The sequence below is a fragment of the Syngnathus acus genome, chromosome 19 (assembly GCF_901709675.1).
Source record: "Syngnathus acus chromosome 19, fSynAcu1.2, whole genome shotgun sequence".
Taxonomy (NCBI): domain Eukaryota; kingdom Metazoa; phylum Chordata; class Actinopteri; order Syngnathiformes; family Syngnathidae; genus Syngnathus; species Syngnathus acus.
The window spans coordinates 3,459,641-3,479,362 of NC_051103.1; the positions used below are offsets into that span (position 1 = coordinate 3,459,641).

The following is a 19,722-nucleotide window of genomic DNA, read 5'->3' on the forward strand; positions in this document are numbered from 1 at the left end:
CCACAAGTACAATAGAAATGGCAACAAAAAAAATCCCAGCATGAGGTTTAAAACATGACTGTTTAATTACAGCAGATTTTAAATGTGATTTAAATATTATATTGCTCTCTTTGCACTTTATTTCCAATTAGCTGTGCAGTTCCTCTGTCTTTACATAATCTTACCAGAAGAGGGCAGCGTAGACAACACACATTGACATGAGAGGAAAACCACTGCTTGCCATATTAAATGAGAAATTCCTCATCAGCATGCAAAATGTTTTGATACAAACTCCCGTCACTGCCGTACTTTAATAACACACTGCATTTATAATAAATATTCCACATTTACATTCAAACAATTGTCTTTTTACACATTAAAGCATTGTCAAAATCTCCTTTAAAAAAGAAAGACCTCTCTACTAAATCCTTCAACTCATATTCAGCAGGCCATTCATTTTTTTTGTGTGTACATTCAAGTCTTAAGGCATAAAGGTAAGTCAATAACAATAAACAGGAGGATTAGCGAGTTAATCTGTGATGATGGAATAGTGGTTGGCACATGAGTTTCAGTTCCGAGTATTTTGGTTCACATCTTAGCTCCAACCTACTCTGGCTGCCTTCCACATTTTAAAAACAGGCATTGTTTCTAAATTGACTAACTTCTTGAAGTGGACAAAGATCTGGCATCTGTTAGAATGAACCTTTAGAGAGCAGGTCACATGACAGTTTATTTTGTGCCTGTGAAATCCATCAATTATATGTTGTTATAAAAAACAGTACTTGTAACCAGAAGAATAAAACAAATAGTTATGTGCAAAATTCTAATTCTTATCCCATCAACTGGGACAGTCCACTTCCTCAGTAGCAAGGAACTCGCCCATTGTGTGTTCATGCTGCCCATAGACAGGCTCCAAATAAGGACGCCCATCCTTGCAATGGATTTGCCTTGACATGTCCAAGTTCTGTAGTTCTTCTTGCTCCATATGAGGTACTTGGACGGTAGTGTTCTGGGCCAGAGGCACTGGGACAAAGCCGTGGTAAACCACCAACGGCGTGGATAAAACCTCCATGGGGGACGCCTGAAGAACTGCAGCGTCTGGGGGCTGGACTGGCAGCTGGACGTAGCTTCCCGTCTCAGGATCGAAGAAGGTTTTTGTTTTGACTTGGACGGGCATGTCTACAAAATAATACTGTCCCGAGTCCGGATCCTGAAGGAGCTTTCGTTGGGTCATGGGGATGGACTGCGTGACGATGGCGTGTTCGATGCTGGACTGGCGAGAGAGTTGTCCGGTGCGGCTGGACTGACGGGAGAAGGTCGGCGGCTGGGGGGCCTGCAAACAGTGCGTGTCGATGCTCTGACTCCTTCTCAGCGGTTTCTCTCGGCTCATTTTTTCTCTGGCTCGGCCTCGCTGCTGAAACTCGTCCATGATGGATCTCTCGATGCGTGTGCTTCTCGGGTCGAGCCTCTCGCTGAGAGACGTCTCGGTGCTATACCTGCGCCCCACTCGGTCTCCTAAGCATCTGTCAATGCTTTGCGAGCGAGAGTTGGGTACTGGTCTCTCACCAGGTTTGTAGACAGGAACGTTCCTGATGAGACCATCACCACTGGTGTGTTTCTGTTCTGGTTTCTCTCGAGGTTGTCTGCCACGACTTCGGCCTCGGTCAGTCGCGAGTCCGTCTTTGAGGTGATGGCCTTCTAGCGACTCGTGGCTCAATCTTCTTGTCCTCTGGCTCATCTCTGCTTTGTTCTGAGGACGTTGGTCGTCGTTGACAACAACGACATCATTACTCTTGCCGTCATGTTTCTGACCTTCTCTGTGATGCTTTTTCTCGCTACTCCTCGGCACAGATTTGTCACTCTTGTGTTTGCTCGGAGTCGACTTCTGAGCTTCTTCCTTCTTTATCCGTCGGTTCGTCAGCTTAATGGCTTTGAGAACGGCCCGCTCGGATTTGGGCAAGACAGCTGGAGGTTTGGCAAACCCTGAGTGACTGTCGTTAAAACTGCAGGTGGAACCAGAACGCTCGCTAGGAACCTTTGGTACGTCCCGCTCTGTTGTTGGCATTGTCAAAGTCTCCATGGCGAGACTGTCAGGAGGTCCTCCTTCAGGGTGTCTCCTTGACTTCTCCTTTGGCAGAACCAATGGAGGGGACAGTGGTGCTGGTGAGACATTTGGCAAAGTCTCTTTAGACTTGAAGACCTCACTTGTTACTGGAGGACATGTTTCATTTGTCAATGGTGGATTAGAGGTTTCATTGAGAAGATGCAAATCCTCCTCTTCCTTCTCTGAGTTATTCATTAGACCCCGGGGTGTCCAGGGTTGTATGATCTTCTTTATCTTATTACTCAAAGTGTTGTCTTTGATTTTAAATAAAGCAGGAATATCCAATGCAGGAGAAAGGATGCTAGATGCGGACATTGGTGTTTGGATATCTTCATCTCGGGATGGGCTCGGACATTCAGCGGCACTTTGCTTATGAATCTCTTTCTCTTCTTCCGACTTTACGAGTACTTTGACAATCTCCGAATCACCTTCCAGATCACTGAATGAATAATAATCCATATCTGGCTTGTCTGAATCTTTTTTCATGGCTCCAAGAACATGGTCAGGATCTCTCCTGTTGTCCAGCCCAACCTTATCGAGGTTCTCCCAAGAATGATTAAAGTTCCACTCCCTTTGTGGTGGACTCTCCACGGAAAAGTAGGAAGATTTGGAGGACATGCTGGTGTGGTCGTCAATAGCCACACCATTTACAAGAAGTTCAGGGGATTTGATAGTCTCTACATCCGTATCAACCTTGTCTTTAGTGGATTTGTCAAGATCTTCTGGCAGGACATGAATTGCTGCAGTGTCTGGTTTTAAAGAGGTCTCAATGTTTTCGCTTGTGGCCATCTCCATATCTGCTTCTATGTCTGATAACAGAGAATAGCGTTTTTCGCTGTGGCTGTGCTTGGAAGGCAAATGTGGGTCATGAATGGTTTCTTCATTGGAGCTTTTTGCCAAAGCATCTTTTGTGCTTGTTCCATCGTGTGCCATATTTACATCCTCCTGTGCGTTATTTTTATCATCTTTGTTATAAAGATCTTCTTTATCATTTTCACTGTTCTCATTTCTTCTGTTTTTACTTCGGGGTGGTATAAAGGGGGTATCTAACAATGTGTTCTTTTCAGGCCAATGAGTGGAACTCATTTCGTGGGCATGGTTGAAATCCAATCTCGAGGTTGAATTTAAATCACTGTCAACATTGCTCATAGTAGACAGGGTAGCACTTCTGCCATCTGGTTTCTGGATCCCACCAGGTCTGGGTTCAGTCTGGGAGAGAATCTGTCTCATGTGCTTATGGTCTCTCAAATCCCCCAATCTTTCTCTGAGATCTTTCTCTTTTTCTGCGCCGTCATTTTGGTCTTCTTTAATTGATTCTTTCTCTACATTTTCACTTGCCTGTACCCTTGATCCATAACTTGCATCAGTCACATTTCCTGCAAATTTGAAATTTGCATCCTGATCCGTGGCCTTATTCCTCGTCGTCTGCCGACTCAAGATAACCTCCTCCAGTGCCAATTTGGCCTTGTCGTAATTCTCATTCACAATTGCTTTGTGTATCATGACATTGCCGCCCATCCTTGTTGGGACCTCCTGCTTACTCAGCTCCTTCTCTTTCTTGTCAAATATTTCCTTCTTCGCCAAAGTGTTCCCTCTCATGGATAACATTCCCTTCTTAATGTTCTTTAACTCCCTGGAGATCAAATCATTTTTGGCTCTGGCCTCCTCGTCTATGTTGGGACGTCCCTCGCATAGTCGGGCCCTCTCGAGCTCTTTGAGAGCATGCAGGTCATGTATGATGTGCTCGCTGTCTCTCGTAGTATCCGTTTCCGTTCTCAAGTTCACCTTCACATCACCTTCATCATCTCCGTGTTCCTCGTCCGTTCCAGAATACCTCTGACATTTGATATAATTGTTTAGTCTATCTGGGAAAATGTGCTTTAACTTGTCTTCACAATCTGGGGTCGTTTCCCCTAAGTCACAGTTAGAATGTTCATGACTGCGTCGCGTTTTCTTTTTGTCCATTGAGAGTTGAATATCACGTTTGGTATGTTTTTTCTTTGGAACCGGCGGCGGCTCTTTCTTCACAGTGTTTTCTGATTCACTTTTGACTGGATCATTTTCCACCACGATTGTCTTCTCAGTCGTGTCTTTGGAACACACAAGCATCTCGTCTTTGTCCTTAAATTCTCCTTTGTGTGACGTGGCTTTGTCGCTGCTCTCGGACGGAGTTGCGTGTAGCGCTTTAGTTTTAGTCACGTTAATGGCATTCTTTGCAGCTCTGATGACATCCATTGTGCTCATGGCTTGGCTCCTGCTTTCTTTTGTTTTTAAACTAACACTCTCTTCTCCAGAGTATTTGTCTCTTAAGGGTATTTTAGGTTTGTTTTCCTGATCATCTTCTGGGGCTTCGAATAATGGCGAATGACCACGATTGATGTTAGGTGAAAACCTCAATGGTTCTTTGTTCGGATTTTGAAGCTCGTTTGAGTAATCTGTGGACGCAGGAGAGCTGGCTTTCTTGTAAAGGTTAAGTGAAGGATAACTTTGCTTTTTAGCCGTGTGGTTTTTGTTTCTTTTTGCATGCATGATTTGCAAGGTTGGGTTCCCTTCACCTAGATTGTCATTACTGACGGCGTCTTTTTTGTTTTGTTGCAGATTGGATAACAAGTAATCGTCAGACGGCGGCCTATCGGCTACGTGCTCGCTAAGACCGTCAGTTTGCGGGTTGGCAGACTCTAAAACTGGACTGCAGAACGTGTGAGCTTCCTTTGAAATCGCAGGTGTGCTTAAACCAGATGCGTTGCCCTGTGAATGATTTTGTTGTTTCGGATTCTCGAACAATTCCGATTGGTTGTCATTCCCAGGTGCTTCTAAAGTTTTGAATTTCGGTGGACTGTAGCGACTTTTAACCCTCTTTCTGTTGTCTTTGAGGTTGAAGAGGATGCTCGAGGCGAGTGATTTGTAGCCGTCCCTCTTCATGAAAGGTTCAGGTGTCCCTTTGGCCTCCGAGTGTGGTCTGTGGGGAAAGTCCAGCAGAGAAGGTGAAAGGACAGCTGAGAGGATTTCCGATGTATCTGTTGGTTGTCTGGAGGGAATGAGCGGCGTCATCAGCTGGCAGATGCTGAACGGAGTTGACGCCAAAGGTTTGACTTCTTCAACCGCTTTTACCTCCATCGACCTTGCGTTTGGGATCGATGAAACGTTTTTCTCTGCTGTTGTGCTCTTGTCCTGAGGCTCTTGCTTAAGTGGAATTGTGTTTTTCACACTCCTCCAGGGGACAACACTTCCATCAGTGATATCTGAGGAGCACCTTTTCTGAGACAGTGCAGCTGAGGGCTTTGGTGGGACCTTGGGTGGTGTCGTGGAAGGTTTAGAGGCAACAGGAGGAGGAGGGGGAGGAGGTGTAGGAGAAGGAGGAGGGGGAGGAAGGGAAGGGGGAGCAGGTGGAGGAGGAGGTTCACCTGCTTCTTTCACTACCTTTTGTGTGTGCAGAGTTTCTTTGCTATGAGCCTCTGTTAAGTCTTTGTAAAATGGTAGGTCATACCATTTTGGAGTCATCTCTGCAGAAGCATTCTCATGGCTAAAGCAGAATTGATTTAGACCTCCCCATGTCTGGAAAGGGCTGAACTCACTGTGAAGGAAAAAGTTTTTGATGTTAAGCTTCTTAAGCTTGACTGTTGCCTTCCCATTTTTCATCTTGGATGAGTTTCCAGAAAATAAACCTTTGCTCTGCTTGCTTGATGAATCATGTCCACCCACGAGATTGGCGTGATAATCGGAGGAGAATTCCGACAGTTCTCTTTGGATGCTGCGAAGCGCAGATTTATCCCACGATTCCCCATTGGAGTCTGCCACGTCGCCATTTTTGATCAGCATTCCGTCACAGCTCTCTCCTGTGGTTCTCAGCGCCTTGAGAAACGATGACATGTTCGAGATGTTCTTCTCTTTGTCATTTTTCCTCTGCTTTTTGGATTCCTTCTGGTGAATTTTTTGGAGCGGCTCTCCTGCCAATGGTTTATGACAGCTGAACGGCGAGTATCCGTACAGGAAGTCGTCGTTGTAAACAGCGTCGTCTCCGACGCAGAGACTCCGGAAGGCTCGGTCGGTGAGCGTGCTGACCTCACGGTCGGTCTCGTCCATGAGCAGGTCGGTGAAGCCATTCGGAAAGCGATGGTGGAGCATGTTGCCCACCCGGTGGCCCATGTGACGCTTTTCCACCGAGCCCTTCACGTCAACAGGCTTCTTCTTCCTGTTTTGCGCCATCGCCCGTCTGGCCAGCTCAGACACGAGCAGATTCCCTCGTCCTCAGGTTGAAATCAGGCATGCTGTAGAATGAACCTCCTAGGAAAGAGAATAAATCAGATCACAGATTGTCATCAACCTCCACGTTTGTGGCCCAGTATTGTACATGACACGTGCGGGTTTCTGTCAAACCATGTCTATTTAAGGCACTCTATTGAGCATCATAGTCATGTGACCACTTTATAAGAAATATACTGTCACCAATTTTCCAAACAAATGAAATCACTTACTGGATATGTCAGAGGTCAACAGGGAGACACCACACATTGCATTTAGTCTTGTGCGCTCCTTCGCCCGCAGCTGCTCTACTGTATCTGACTTTAGCTATCTGGGTGAGCTCTTAGAATAGCTCATTAACCCATTTATATGTCCTGACCCAGGAGCACTGGTCACTCCGTGGCATATGAATACGCTTACAACTAGCCGTGTAACCATAGCCTGATATTCGCTCAGATTGTCTTCAGTATCAATATAACCATTTTGTCATTTAAATACAATTTCCCTCTGTTTGGTTAAGCATGCAGTCACATTTATAATATGAATCAAACCTCATGATTCAACTCAAGACAACCCATATTTACTTCTCTTTGACTCTCGTTAAATGAAATGTTTAGCTTTTTATCGAAATGTTTACTAGCCAATGAGCGCTTCCATAACCTGAGACTGTAAGCAGCCGCGGTACTTTCCCAGCATCTGTTTGAGTATTTATATCCGAGGAATGAGACACTGTCTCTCTAATTGCACTGTACACATTGGAGGATGATTTCATAGTCTTTGACTTGGTTCTCCATATCTGCAGTTTTAGTTTTGGCACATCCAAAGTAGACCAACCTTCAAATCAACCGCTATCCAACTTTAAAATACAAACAGGCCATCCCGGTGCTCTCTCACCTCGTTTTTCTTTTTCATGTTGCATCAAAGAGTCCGATCTGGGAAAATAGCGGTACAAATCCTCAGTGCAAAATCCAGTTCAAAAACGGAGAGCCCTCACAGAGTTATTAGGCCTTCTGTTCCATGTTCAAATACTCTCGGCGTGGCCAGGCTCCTGATAGCGAGCTGAGAATCGACCAAAATAGAAGCGCAAGTCAGTGTGGCCAAAGCGAGCAGGGACGCATCCAGCCCGTTCTTATTGAAATAACCGAGAGGTGTCGAGTAGCAGGGCCTAAGACAGGCCGAACGGGATGAAATGGACACTGTCATTGGTTATTTTTGAAAGCGAGCAGCACGGCGGGGTTGACGACCGCATGGACTTCCTCTTTACTGTTAGTCACCTTTAAGAAGATAATGTAATTTGGATTGAGGCCTATGATACAATTGGCGACAATATTATCAATATTACCAGGCAATTTTTTTTTCCTGTGAAATGACAACTTTTTTTTTTTTTTTAACTGCTGATTAGCCAATGTGTGTCGACATGATGCTCTCTTTACATAGCCGTGTTTACACCGTGAAGTTGTTGTCTAGTTTTGGGATACACACAGCTGTTGGGGGGGGGCTTGTTACCCTTCGTGAGTCACACTGAGGCAATAGATGAGGTCACACTCGCCGGGGCCTTACATGGCTTTTATGTAGTCTGGACATGTCCTCCATCATCATTAAGTGTTGCCTTTTTCTCTTCACAGCTATTCTGTGTTCATCTGAGGGTGATCAAATGGAGACCTGAAGAAGAAAAACGATTAGTCTGCTGGTGCCCTTCGTGACCCGACAGCTCTCTGGTTCATAGCTGTGCTCCCTCAAGGTGCCATTTTTAAGCCATTCCATACATGAGCTCATCTATTTTTGTCGTGTTGGATTTCATGAGGTAAGAGCATGCCACTCTGTCAATTGCACCTTCGGCACATTTGATAGATGCTCGCGTGACTTGCAGAGCCGTCTCAATAAATCAGAGTGCTGTAAAAACAATATATTTCAGTTGCTCAAATAAAAAAAATATTAGATTATATTTTAGATTATTTTTTTAGATGAATTTTGACTCACGTTTGTGTTGAGAATGCAGTAGCAAGTAGTCAGTTCATGATAAGGAGTGTGATAATTTATTGGATCAGGCTAGGGATCACAGTACCTATTAAATCTGCATTAACACACATTGTCACCACCTCCCATGTGAACGAATGGAAATCAAATGTAGTGGCCAATGATGGCCGAGTTGAGCCGAGCCCGGGGAAGGAAAGTAGGTGAGGAATGCAACAAGAGGCAGCCTTTTGTTTATGCCGCCGTGACTGACACCCACATGTGTCAGCCTGCGGGCAGCCAGCTGGCGATAAAGTAGCCAGTAGGAAACTTGGACCCGGAGACAGATGGGTAAAGTGGCCTTCGGGACTTGACATGCATGGTGGAAGATATGAAAGTCGACTGGCGCGAGTCACGAAGGGAGGTCGTGCGGTTCACCGCGGTCGACTGTTGCATGAATTGGACTCCCAATGAAAAATGTTATCAATGTGATGGAAAAAAAGTTGATTGGATTTAGGTATTGATAGAATTTAATCATAACAATGAATTTTCTTGCGTGATTAACCTCAGTAAGATTCATTGAAGGACTTTTTTTTACATTTATCAGTTGTTCTTTGTCTGATTTTATTTGTTTATTGATTTGTTCATTTATTTATTTGTTTGTTTATTGCCTCACCGCTGCGACGACTACGCACTTGCAATATTATCTACTCGAGTAATCAGCAACACTCGAAGTAGAACTTGAGGAAATCAGGGCAGTCACAGAAGATTTTTTCGGCATGCAGTTTTTGATCAGCGCCATCGTCGTCTTTGGTGAGTTTAATTTCATCCCAATTTGATTGTTTTTTCAGGGAATATTAATATTCATAAGATATGATCGAAAGCAAATTTCAGCATATGTATTTTTTCCAGTAAAATTATTTCTGAGTAGAAAAATTTAAACTTTTGATTGTGAAATTTGTGAACTTTTGTAATATATTCTGATTCTCTTAAAATTGTCCAAATATTTCACATTTCTTCTTGTATGTTAAGCGTTACATTTCCTAATATTTTGACTCATTCGTTTGTTGCATCTTACTCCACTTATCAATCCATTGATTCAACAATATGAAATCAATTATGATAAGAAGGTGTCAGGTCAGGCAGGGGAATTCATGGGGTCCTGACACTTGCTTGGCTGTTTACAACAACAGCCACATGGCATGCAAAGTCTAAAATAAGCACGTGAACTTTTGTTGACCTGTGTTGTCCTTTGAGCGTTCATTCCACCGCACCCCGACAAACGCAGTAATGATCATTTTGCATTCATAATTAAACAAAGTGCTAAATTTTGGAAGCAGCACAGTGCATGACCTTAATGTCCTTCCTGCCACTTTTGTGACCCGATTACTATTTGTTGCAGAGACACTGCTGACGAGGGTGATGGGAAGTGGCGGAGGCGCTACGGAAGCCAAAGAGAAACTGGGTCAGTCACGTTAGCGGGTTTTTTTTCTATGTATGCATGCGTGTGTTTACTGGTTGTTTCTCCTTTCAGAAATGGAATACATTTTCATTGGATTGGGCCTTGGCCTTTTTTTGACTCTTTTTATTGTCATTTGCAAGTACTGCGTCATCAGGAAACACATACAAGACAAAAGGTAAGCTACGATTTAAAAACTGTAACCCGAAAAGTGTTTTCTGACAAAAATGTAGGACTTATCAAGGTGACCCGTGACCTTTAACATGATCTGACCCCGACATGAGTGGCATCTAAAGCAAAGATAAATAACGTGAATATTTCTCCAATTTTTTCTCCATAGGTCTGAAGACCACATTGCTTTCATTCGGATGGGAGGTGCTACGTCATTTGAAAAGAGATTAAAAATAAGACAGCAACTCAACAGCGTATAGTTCCGTGTGCCTTGCCGTCTTCTTGCTCTACTGACACTCATATTGCAGCCTCATTATTTGGCAGGAACTTGCACAAGGAAAATAGTTGTCTGCCACAAGGGGACAGCATTACACATGGAAAACTTTCAGAAGATTGCTACGTACGTATTGATGACTGTGTTACTTTTGTTCAAAATTAAACACTGATGAAAACTTTGATAAGCCATTTTCAATATGCACGTTGAAAAGCTTCATTTTGAAAACAAAAGTTTGTCATTATGTGGCCTATGTGTTCAAGTGAGTTGAGTCTCATTTAGACTAAAGTAGTGCTTTGTTGCCATCTTGTGGCCTCTAGAGGCAATTATGAACCTTTATGGGAGCGCATCCGTCATTTGCATAAGTTGTAACCTGCAAATCGTCCGTCATCATCATTTTGTCTTTTTTTTAGAAAAAAATATATTGATCATTATTAGCAATAACTTCTATTTTAACATTTTCAAATAATCACTTCTACACCATTCCCAGGAAATCACAATGTCCCATCACTTGTGTGCTATTTTTGATCTTTCCACAGACTACTCATGTGGTCCTTTGGGGTCACAGATGTAGCCCAACTTATTTCTCAGCCTAACCAAGGGCCACACACAATCTCAAACTAATTCACCCATTGCCACCCCCTCCCTTATCCAAAATACAAGCCCTGAATGAGAGCCACGCCGACCGCTCTGCACAGCTGGAAGTGTGATTTTCTCGGCCGCACACGCCCTCCATCCTACGCAGGAACTCACGTTTCCCTCGCGTTTGCCAGATGCAAAGAACGCAAGCGTGCTCACCTCTCAATAGTGTGTGTGTCGGCATGTGTGTGTGTGAGGCAGCACGGGGGGAGGTTCTGAGTGTTTCATATTACACTTCTCTGTTGGATGGGAAAAGGGGGGGAGACGAAGAAAAGAAGGCGGAGGAAACTTTGGGCTCCTTTTCCTCAGAACCATTCAACTTTAAAGTTAATGGAGGCTGCAGTCGTGGAAAATGGTCTGCTCTGTGGTCTTTGCTCTCCTGATTCAAGCTCTGTTTGGAGGTAAGAATGATGCACAAATGTTTGCCTTTGCAGAAAAGATGCCAGAAAAGCGACGGCAGTTTAATTTAAACAGTTGCGAAAAGTAATTGAAGTTGTTTTGATGGTGCACTGGTCGGAACAGTTCCAATGTTTCTGTCTGTAGATAGGAAAGTGGATGCCTGTCAAACGAAACATGCACTTTGACCTCAAAAACATTTTACGTCAAAACTTGCAATGAATGTCATAGTTTAGATGAAAGAATGAAAATTTCAAGTGAGTTGAGGAGCTTCATTTAGACTTTGCTGCCATCTTGTGGCCATTCCAAACAAATTTGCCACCATTGCACTTAAAAATCATCTGGCCAAATGTTTGTCATAAAATTATTTTTCTTTTGATAGATTTGTGTTCCGCTATCAACGTTACCATCACGCCGTCCCCCTTCACGGTGGTCCAGGAGGGCCAAAACGTCACACTCTCGTGCGTCGTGTCCCAGCGACGTCGCAATTCCGCCTTGCCCGTTGTGAAATGGACCTTTCTGCCGGCGGGCTACGACAGTCCGGAAGACGAACTCCTCATCGCCCGGGTCAACATGAGAAAAGCCCGCTTCTATGGAAACTACACCAAGAGCTTCTCGTGGCCCAAGATGAAGCTGACGGTGGTGAAGCAGGGCAAGATCTTTGACTTGCTGATCTTGAACGTGTCCGAGAGGGACAGAGGTCTCTACATATGTCGGGTTCAGGAATTCAAAAAGCAGCAGGATCGCTGGAAGGCCTCGTGCAACTCCACGGCGACAACTGAACTCAGAGGTGAGAACCTTGAAGAAGCTTTCCGTCACCCAACTTTCATTTTCTTAAGAAGCTGTGGTCGTTTGTTGCTGGATGAGCTCATTGCATTCATCATGTCGGGGGCGGCGACTTCGACAGCTATTTCAGTCACCGCAACAGAAGCATTGTCAAATGTTGTTTTGCTACAACTTCAACCACATTTTTTTACTCCACAGCCATTTTCTATGGAGCTGCAGATGTTGCTAAAGAGCTCCCAGATGCGCCGTTTGAGGTTTTTACGATGAAGCTTTTCTGCTCAGTGTTAAATCCGACTCCATTAGTAAAAAAGCGATAAAGATGACATTGCCCACATTGCCATGCGAAGCATCTGGGAATCATTCAAACGTGATAAATATATTTCCCCGCAGGTAAAATGCATTTCAGATGCCGCTGGTTACAATCCAGGCTGAATATAGAAGGATGATCCACCGCCGCAGTGAGTTGACAGGAGATCAACTTGAAGTACGACCCGAAGGCAGTGTGAGGTTTTAGTGGTGCTTTTGACTGACTCACAGAGCGGAACAGATGACACATGTAGCACAGAAGCCTTTTCACTATTATTCAAATGAAAAAATTCAAACAAGGACGACAAGATTATTTTCAACTTTCGTATTTCTTGCCTGCAAAAACACAAAATGTTTCTCCGTCACCACATTTTTCCATGGACGTGCGATCCTATGGGCCGTGACTTTCGGAACCGAGTGACCGTGTCTCAGGCCAAGTCTGGGTCGGGCCTACACGCAGACCTGAACGCGAGCTGTTGACATTGGCCACGTCCGAGGGTTTCCTCCCAATGTAGGACACGAGAGTGCAGACAGAAATGGGAGAAAAATGTCACAGGAAGGGGAAGCCTTCGGAATTATCATATGGTACTGTTATTTATTTTTTTTCTTTGTCATGTCGTATATAATTCCCGGAGTCCCTGTGGCCCGATGACATCAGGTGCCCAGGTGTTTCCTCATTTGGTGTCTCACAAAAAAAATTAAAAATGGTCGCACTCACAATAATAAAGACAGTTGATTGTTTGATAGCTGTGTTCAGTGGATGATGAATGCATAGACTCATCAATTCATCAGTGTACAAATGTTAGCTTTGTTGTTGCCCTCCTCAAAAGAGCCTTGACTGTCTTAAATGAAACTCTGTTCCTCGAATGGTCGACTCATTCATTCTGGTTTAATGTCGTCTTTAAAATAGAGGGCACGTTCTAAAATGGCCATTGAAGCAGTTTAGTCCTAAAGCCAAGTCCCTAAGAACCGAACAAGTGTTGTCTCCAATGTGGTTTTTGCTGTTTTATTCCACGGAAGTGTCAGTGTCAGTGTTTTCATTGTCACTCACAAAGCCGTCTGTGCACGTTCCGTGGAATTCGACGAAAATGTTCTGTGCGATATTCCCATGTGGAAACGGCATGATGCCCATTGAAATGTTGAATTCTGGATTTTCATTGGTGCGGTCTTCACTTTGTAGGCTGCTTGCATCGCTGCCACTGTCTTCCGTTGATGCCTCGCTGTCGTCGTTATTGGGTTGGTTGTCAACGTTGATATCGTTGGCCTCGTTGTTATTGTCCTCCAGGTTGGCGTTGTGGTGTTCGACGCTGGCGTCGCTGTCATTGTGTTCAGTATTGCCATCGTTGTCTTCAACATTGTCATCGTTATCTTCGTTATTGTCGTCAATATTGGCATCACTGCCGTTGTTTTCAATATCAATCGTGGGGTTATGGTCGCTGTCCTCACTTTCTTCAATATTAGCATCATTGTTTTCAAGATTGCCATCATTGTCTTCACTACTAGGATTAGCGTCAATCTCTTCACTATTCCTGTCACTTGCATCTGCTTCGGCATCGTTGACGTTGTTTTCGTGGTCTCCGCCTGGTCTTGGAGCCACCCGAAAGGAAATGGTGATCTCCTCGTTAGAGACGCAAACATTGACTCTGAGGGCTCCCATGTTTGGTGCTCCTCGTCCTAATCTTCGTCGGAAACGGCGGCCTATAAGATTGTTGAAACACGATATGCTAATGTAATTTCCTTAAAAGTTGTTGCTAAGCAGATAAATACTTACGAATTGGACCGTTGTGTTGTCCGTCGCCTTGTACTTCCATTTTGTCGGAAAACAACCAACAAATTAGCTGTAGTGACAGTAGTGGGCAAACGAAGCTTCAGATTTGCTTCATGAACCAGTTGTAGTTTCTTTCATTTTTTACTCCACCAGCTAACACTGTTGTACTCAAAACATATTGAATAGGCTGCACAACTGGACCCCACACCAAAGCCACCGGTCTATAAAATGCCTGTTTATAAAGCAGTCGTTGGTCAAATGTGTATTTGTCCTGCAGCTCCTGCGCTACTTGAGGCCTTATCATGATGGTTCCACAGAAATGTGGCCAGTTTTAAGATCAAAGATGTGGCATTGTGACTTGCTCCACAACAGTTGTGCACCATCAGCTTAACTGTAACTCTATGGCATCACGCGCTATTTGTTTGTAACACTTTCATGAGATCATCTCGTATGATCATAGCATTGTGATGAAAGTGATGTCATCATATACAACCGTCATGGTGGCCTGGACACACTCACAATTTGCAACACCTAACGGGCACCTTTCTTTGTCATATTAATATGAACCCACAAGTTCTACTACTTGCTAAATGTAGCAGTAAATTTAGTCTGGCAGCAAGGAAGCCACAATGATGACTATAGGCTTTCTTTTCTCACTGTGTGTTTTTTTTTCTCCCCTTCCATGTAGTACATGTGTTTCCGGCCACCGAGGCCAAAGACAGCTTGTGGACTTTGTTTGAAGGTAAGTTATTGTAAAGTATGAGTGTGTGCGTCAAAAATAGTCCAACCAAAAGGAAATACTTCTTTTTTTTTTCAGATGTTTACCTTTGTGCTGTGCTCATTTGCTGCGTGGGCCTGCTGTGCATGTGCATGTTCACCGTGACGGTAACTTGCCAGTGTATACAGAGGAAACGACGGTTAAAAGGTCAGCAGACAGAGACATCACTATGACCTCAAAATCTGCATTAGTTTGCAATTCACGTTTATTTTTTACTTGCTATTTCCTTGTAGATAATTACCACTTGGTCCGAAGCTCTAGGAATAGGTAAGAATTGCCCAAAATGTGGTCTTGTGAAATGACGAGCCAAATAATGGCGACCGTATTTTCCAGACTATGAGGTGCACCTAAAAAGCTAAAATTTTCTCAAAAGCCGAGCGAAAAAAAGCAACATTTTCTCAGTGCGCCTTATAGTCCGGAAACTATGGTACTATGGTGCATCTTTAGGTCAATTTTAAACAAAAAAAAAGTGTTCATCTATTTTCTAATGATGCCCTGGATTTGTTCTTTAACTACAGCTCAGGAGAAACCGTTACCGGTGTGGTCAATGTGTCTCCTGCCTTGACCAAGAAGGAGAGAAGATACAGAAAGAAAAGGAGCAAAGATTATCAAAAGGAAATACCACCAGAGATTCCAGCAAAAGGTATCAAATTTCAAAATGTTTTGGTCGTCAAGCTAATATGAGTGTAAAAAAAGTTTATATTTAGTGCTTTAGTTAGCAAGTTTGAGTAATGGCGCTTTAAGCTAACATTTTTAATTCAAGCAAACCACATTTCGGTTGCACTTGGTAATTAGCCGCCGGAATGCAATCCATCAGATCTATCTCTGTGTTGCTCTTTTCCTACATTGAGAACATTGAAAGACAACTCAAATATGAAAGATGATGGCACGTGACTTTAAGGTTTGCGGCTCTGTTTTTCAGAGCCGAAAATGCTGATTGTTGCTTTTTTTCCGGAACCGCAGCTTATTGTCTGTTTGACGCTGTTGCTCGTTTAAACACATATTTGTCCAAGGGAAGAAAACAAAACCCCAACCTTTATTTCACCCCTCCAGTTCCCATTGCAGACAAAGCAAGGAAACCTAAACTTTTAAAACCACAACCAAGGAAATTAGTTTTGGTGAGTACAAATCACATTTTCAACAATGTTCTGCTGATCTGCATCTTTTTTTTTTTATTGATGCCAAATAATGGGAAAACCACCCAGTAATCACTTCCATTTGTTTTTTTTAGTCGCTATTGTGCTGAATGGAAACCTTTTGATTTTATGACTGATACCAAATAGGCCAAAAATAACTATGATTATTTTATTGACATTGCTTTCTTCCATTGCAATCACTTATGAATAGTGCAGTTATGTCATTTTGGTGTGCCATTGATTTTGGCATGCTTCCTTCCTTCCTCAGCCAAAGATAGTGGAGGAGAATCTAACCTACGCAGAGTTGGATCTGGTCAAGCCAATCCCGGAAGCAAAGGCGTCTCGGACTGGCACGGTATACGCTCAGATACTTTTTGGGGAGCAGCAGCTATGAAAGGAGACAACAGTTCTCGACTCATTTTCCCTTTTTGTAAATATTTCCTTTTTTATTTATAGTCTGTGTTTTGATAGAAAATGCTGTCTTTGATTCCACTTTTCAATGAGGGGCAGTTTAGCAGACAGTGGAACTCCCGAAATGCATTATTTGTGATGATTGCATCTTCATCAAAGTATTGCGCCACACTCTTACATCTAGTGGGTTCTCATTGACAAAAAAAAAACTGTGGAGACAGACACAATAAACACAAACATGAACGTGACCTAATGTAATTCATGTGATTTGCTTCCAGTGTGCCCAGCCTTATCTCGCCACGCAACATCTGTGCAGCGTCTGTTTCTCGGTGTCACGCTGCAATTTACGCTCGCCACAACTCAAGACACTTGATATGAAACTAGCGATTAGCCCTTAGACTGCAAACCTCACACTGTCAACTTTGTCAGCTGCTTTCATCTTGTGTTTTAACAGCCAATTTAGCTGCGACATGCACAAACGCAGCAAAACAAGCCTGCAGCTACGCGGCGGTGGCGACGACTCGACATTTTCCTCATTTTGCCTTGTAAAAACATTCTGACGCGTCGAAAGGACACAACTGATCAGACTATAACTTCAATTAATCGTATTCCCTACCCCTATTGCCAATACTTTTAGCTACTTCTTCTTAAGCTATGATTTAATAGCAGCCCCCCCCAACCCACCCCTGACAGGAAAATGAGTCCCATGTGTGGCAAATCTCAAATAACCGACTGCAAGTGGGTTAAAAAAACGGTGCTGTGTTTCAATGCAATCCAACTTGGCTGTGGCCAGGAAATGCATAAAAAGACACATTTGAAAATTCTGAGTGTCCAACGCAATTATATGGAACACATGATACCAAACATTAATGTAAGTTTATTTGAAAAACTGAAAAAGTTCAGCATGATGCAAAGCCAAGTCCGACATTTATTTGAAACGGTGAGGAACTGATTGTCTGACAAAGCGATTCTCCACATGTGATGACAAAATAACGGACTTCCCTTTGCTAGTGATGTCACTGGTTCAAAAGAGGAAAACAAAACCTATTGTTAGACAAAACCGCTGCATGTCTCAACAACCATTATGCCTCATGTCCTCATCTGCTCAAACAGCATATCCTGTGCGGTGGCACAAATGCACAGCTTGAGCAGACAGAAAGCAGCAGAATGAAAGCGTAGAGCGAAATCACAAGATGGAGGAATGAGATATAATGCTTGCTTGATTTGTCTGCTTTTCTGTGGATCTCAAGGCCAAGTAGTCTAAAGGGAAACAGATTGACTCACATCAAGTCTGTAATATCAATGACATCATATATGCACAATTACTTTTCGAGCCAAATGATTTTATGAATACTGGCCCAGTTTTTGTTTTTTTGGCCGAGGCATATAGTTTGAAGCCGGGAAAGCCACAACTATTTGAAAGCTTAGACGAATACATGAAGGGCTGTGTCCATGGTGCCGGTTTTCCTAAATATGTTTGGCAGGCTATAATTCTTCTTGCCCACTTGAGTTGTTTATTTGGACTCAAAAGGCATAAACAATAGTGTGCTGAGTTACAAAGGCCTTGTGACCATTTCTGGAGACGTTTGTATGTTGATCCCGAGTGCCTCATTTTGTTTTCTCTGTGTGTGCAAATGCGGAAGCTGCGACTAATTGCTGTGATATATATGATGTGAATAAATACATTTAAAGTGTATACATTTAATCAATTTATTTCAATTGAAATAAGGAAGGTACGGACAAAATAATGCTGTAATGCTGATAAAAATACTGTACAGTAAAAATGAAAGAATAAATTGGTTGATTGGTCAATAAAACAAGTCATTAACTTAAAAATATACTTACATTAAAAAGAATACAAGAAAATCATTGTCAAATTTTAGGCAGACTACCATTTTTACAAATCTACCCTTAAATCTAATGTTTAAATTTTCAATCATGGCTGTATGGAATTCATTGAAATAAATCCTGGGGGAAGAAGGTTTTTTTTTTTTCTTTTGTATGAAGGCATCTTCAGAATTTTTGGTTGAACTTCCTGCCTTCAGCATGTATTAAATTGTAACCTTTATCCGCCAAGAGCGCACTTCAAGCAAGTTAGTGGAAAAAGATTGCCACCTAGTGGTAAGATGGTGTCACTGTCTGTCACTGTCTGTGACAACCTCCGGGAATCCCAAGGTTGCCCATTACTTGAATTTCCAGGGTTAACCGAAGCAGCTACCATAACAGGTCACCTGGTAGCGCTAGCGTGCAAAGCGCCGTTGGACAAGCAGGAGAAGAAGGTTTTGATTGGCGGACGTGACGTCAGGCTCTCAGGTGAATTGAAGACCGGTGTGCACGGAAGGAGTCATTTGATACAGGTGACGCAAAATGGCGTCCTCCCGCGTGGCCACTTCGCAGGTAGGTCTACACACGAGCGAATGTGTGTCGTTTGCTGCCGTTTCTCACGATGCCTTTTTGCAGGATTTTCACACTTGAGGACTTTTTTAATGCTGGCCAGCTCTTTTTTTTCCTTTTCTTTCCCACGTGGTGGTTTTTACTGCAGATGTTTGTTTGACAAACCGTCCGCGTTTCTTGGTTCTGTTGAATATAGTGGTGTTTTATTGATGTTTTCATGCAAACTTTTGAATGCGCTTTTTGCCTAACAGATTGTTGCGAGTGCTTATCAAAACCAAATATTCGTCCACTTTCGGTATTTGTCTACTCCAGGTTATGTGACAAACTCATGCCTAAAAAACGTTTGCAAACATTTTTACTTCCGGTTTCCGCCCGTACTTTTGACAGCTGAGCGCCACTCCGCCGATTTTGGACCGCAAACTTGGACCGTTTTTGGACTTGAGGTAGGTTGCGTTTGGATAAGAAAATGTCGCGACTTTTGCACTTGCGTCACTAATCTAAACTGCCGATGAGTAATTTTGAGGCGATTTCTTAGATCTTAATTGGCTTTATTCTGTCAGAATGGCGCAGCTCCTGCTGCAGATACGATGCTGCAAGTATACGGCGGATAAGAAAATCTCCCGGCTTGTGCACTTGCATTGCCGGGAGTAATTTTGAACACATTTTATCTGGCCATAATGGCGTTGTGTTGTAAATACAATACTGCAGCTACATGCAACGCTCGCCCCCCGAAACTGCCAATTTAATTCGTGTCTGTTTTACACCAATATGTACGCAATTACTGTTGACATTGGCTTTTTTGTTTTTGTAGCCATAAAATTACTACTGCAGCTTATATAAAAAGCGAGAAGCAAGATTTGAGGTTTCAGTGAGGACAGATAATGCACTTCAAAATGAGGTGAGTTCATGTATGGTTGTCACATTCT

At 43.2% G+C, this 19,722-nt stretch overlaps 2 protein-coding genes and 1 long non-coding RNA gene across 9 annotated transcripts; 2 read left to right on the plus strand and 1 right to left on the minus strand.

Annotated features, from left to right (window-relative positions):
• Positions 1-41: 41 nt before the first annotated feature.
• LOC119138052 lies at positions 42-7,464 on the minus strand. 2 transcript variants are annotated; one of them, XM_037277756.1, is made up of 2 exons: positions 7,220-7,464; positions 42-6,367 (listed from the first exon to the last, which is right to left on the minus strand). In XM_037277756.1, the coding sequence occupies exon 2, from the start codon at positions 6,287-6,289 to the stop codon at positions 818-820; it is 5,472 nt and encodes a 1,823-aa protein (XP_037133651.1). In that variant the 5' UTR covers positions 6,290-6,367; positions 7,220-7,464; the 3' UTR covers positions 42-817. The 2 variants fall into 2 exon arrangements, with proteins under 2 accessions (XP_037133651.1, XP_037133652.1); XM_037277757.1 differs by lacking the exon at positions 7,220-7,464 and adding an exon at positions 6,559-6,723.
• Positions 7,465-7,831: 367 nt separating this feature from the next.
• vstm4b (V-set and transmembrane domain containing 4b) lies at positions 7,832-18,098 on the plus strand. Of its 6 annotated transcripts, none has more exons than XM_037277939.1 (12): positions 7,832-8,129; positions 8,995-9,091; positions 9,681-9,743; positions 9,813-9,915; positions 10,078-11,222; positions 11,600-12,007; positions 14,766-14,819; positions 14,895-15,002; positions 15,089-15,122; positions 15,374-15,498; positions 15,909-15,973; positions 16,260-18,098. In XM_037277939.1, exons 5-12 carry the CDS (start codon positions 11,174-11,176, stop codon positions 16,383-16,385), a joined length of 969 nt encoding a protein of 322 aa, XP_037133834.1. In that variant the 5' UTR covers positions 7,832-8,129; positions 8,995-9,091; positions 9,681-9,743; positions 9,813-9,915; positions 10,078-11,173; the 3' UTR covers positions 16,386-18,098. The 6 variants fall into 6 exon arrangements, with proteins under 6 accessions (XP_037133834.1, XP_037133833.1, XP_037133832.1 ...); XM_037277938.1 differs by having other exon boundaries at positions 9,002-9,091; XM_037277937.1 differs by having other exon boundaries at positions 9,002-9,743.
• Positions 12,018-13,050, plus strand: LOC119138208. The gene is made up of 2 exons (XR_005101103.1): positions 12,018-12,257; positions 12,394-13,050. It is a non-coding gene; the product is annotated as an uncharacterized LOC119138208 (long non-coding RNA).
• Positions 18,099-19,722: the final 1,624 nt, after the last annotated feature.

Bases quoted from the DNA above. Each gene is read 5' to 3' on its own strand.
- LOC119138052 (XM_037277756.1), bottom strand. From the start codon at position 6,289: ATGGCGCAAAACAGGAAGAAGAAGCCTGTTGACGTGAAGGGCTCGGTG.
- vstm4b (XM_037277939.1), top strand. From the start codon at position 11,174: ATGGTCTGCTCTGTGGTCTTTGCTCTCCTGATTCAAGCTCTGTTTGGA. The intron at 14,820-14,894 runs GTAAGTTATTGT...TTTTTTTTTCAG, and splicing joins CTTGTGGACTTTGTTTGAAG to ATGTTTACCTTTGTGCTGTG. The intron at 15,123-15,373 runs GTAAGAATTGCC...CTTTAACTACAG, and splicing joins GTCCGAAGCTCTAGGAATAG to CTCAGGAGAAACCGTTACCG.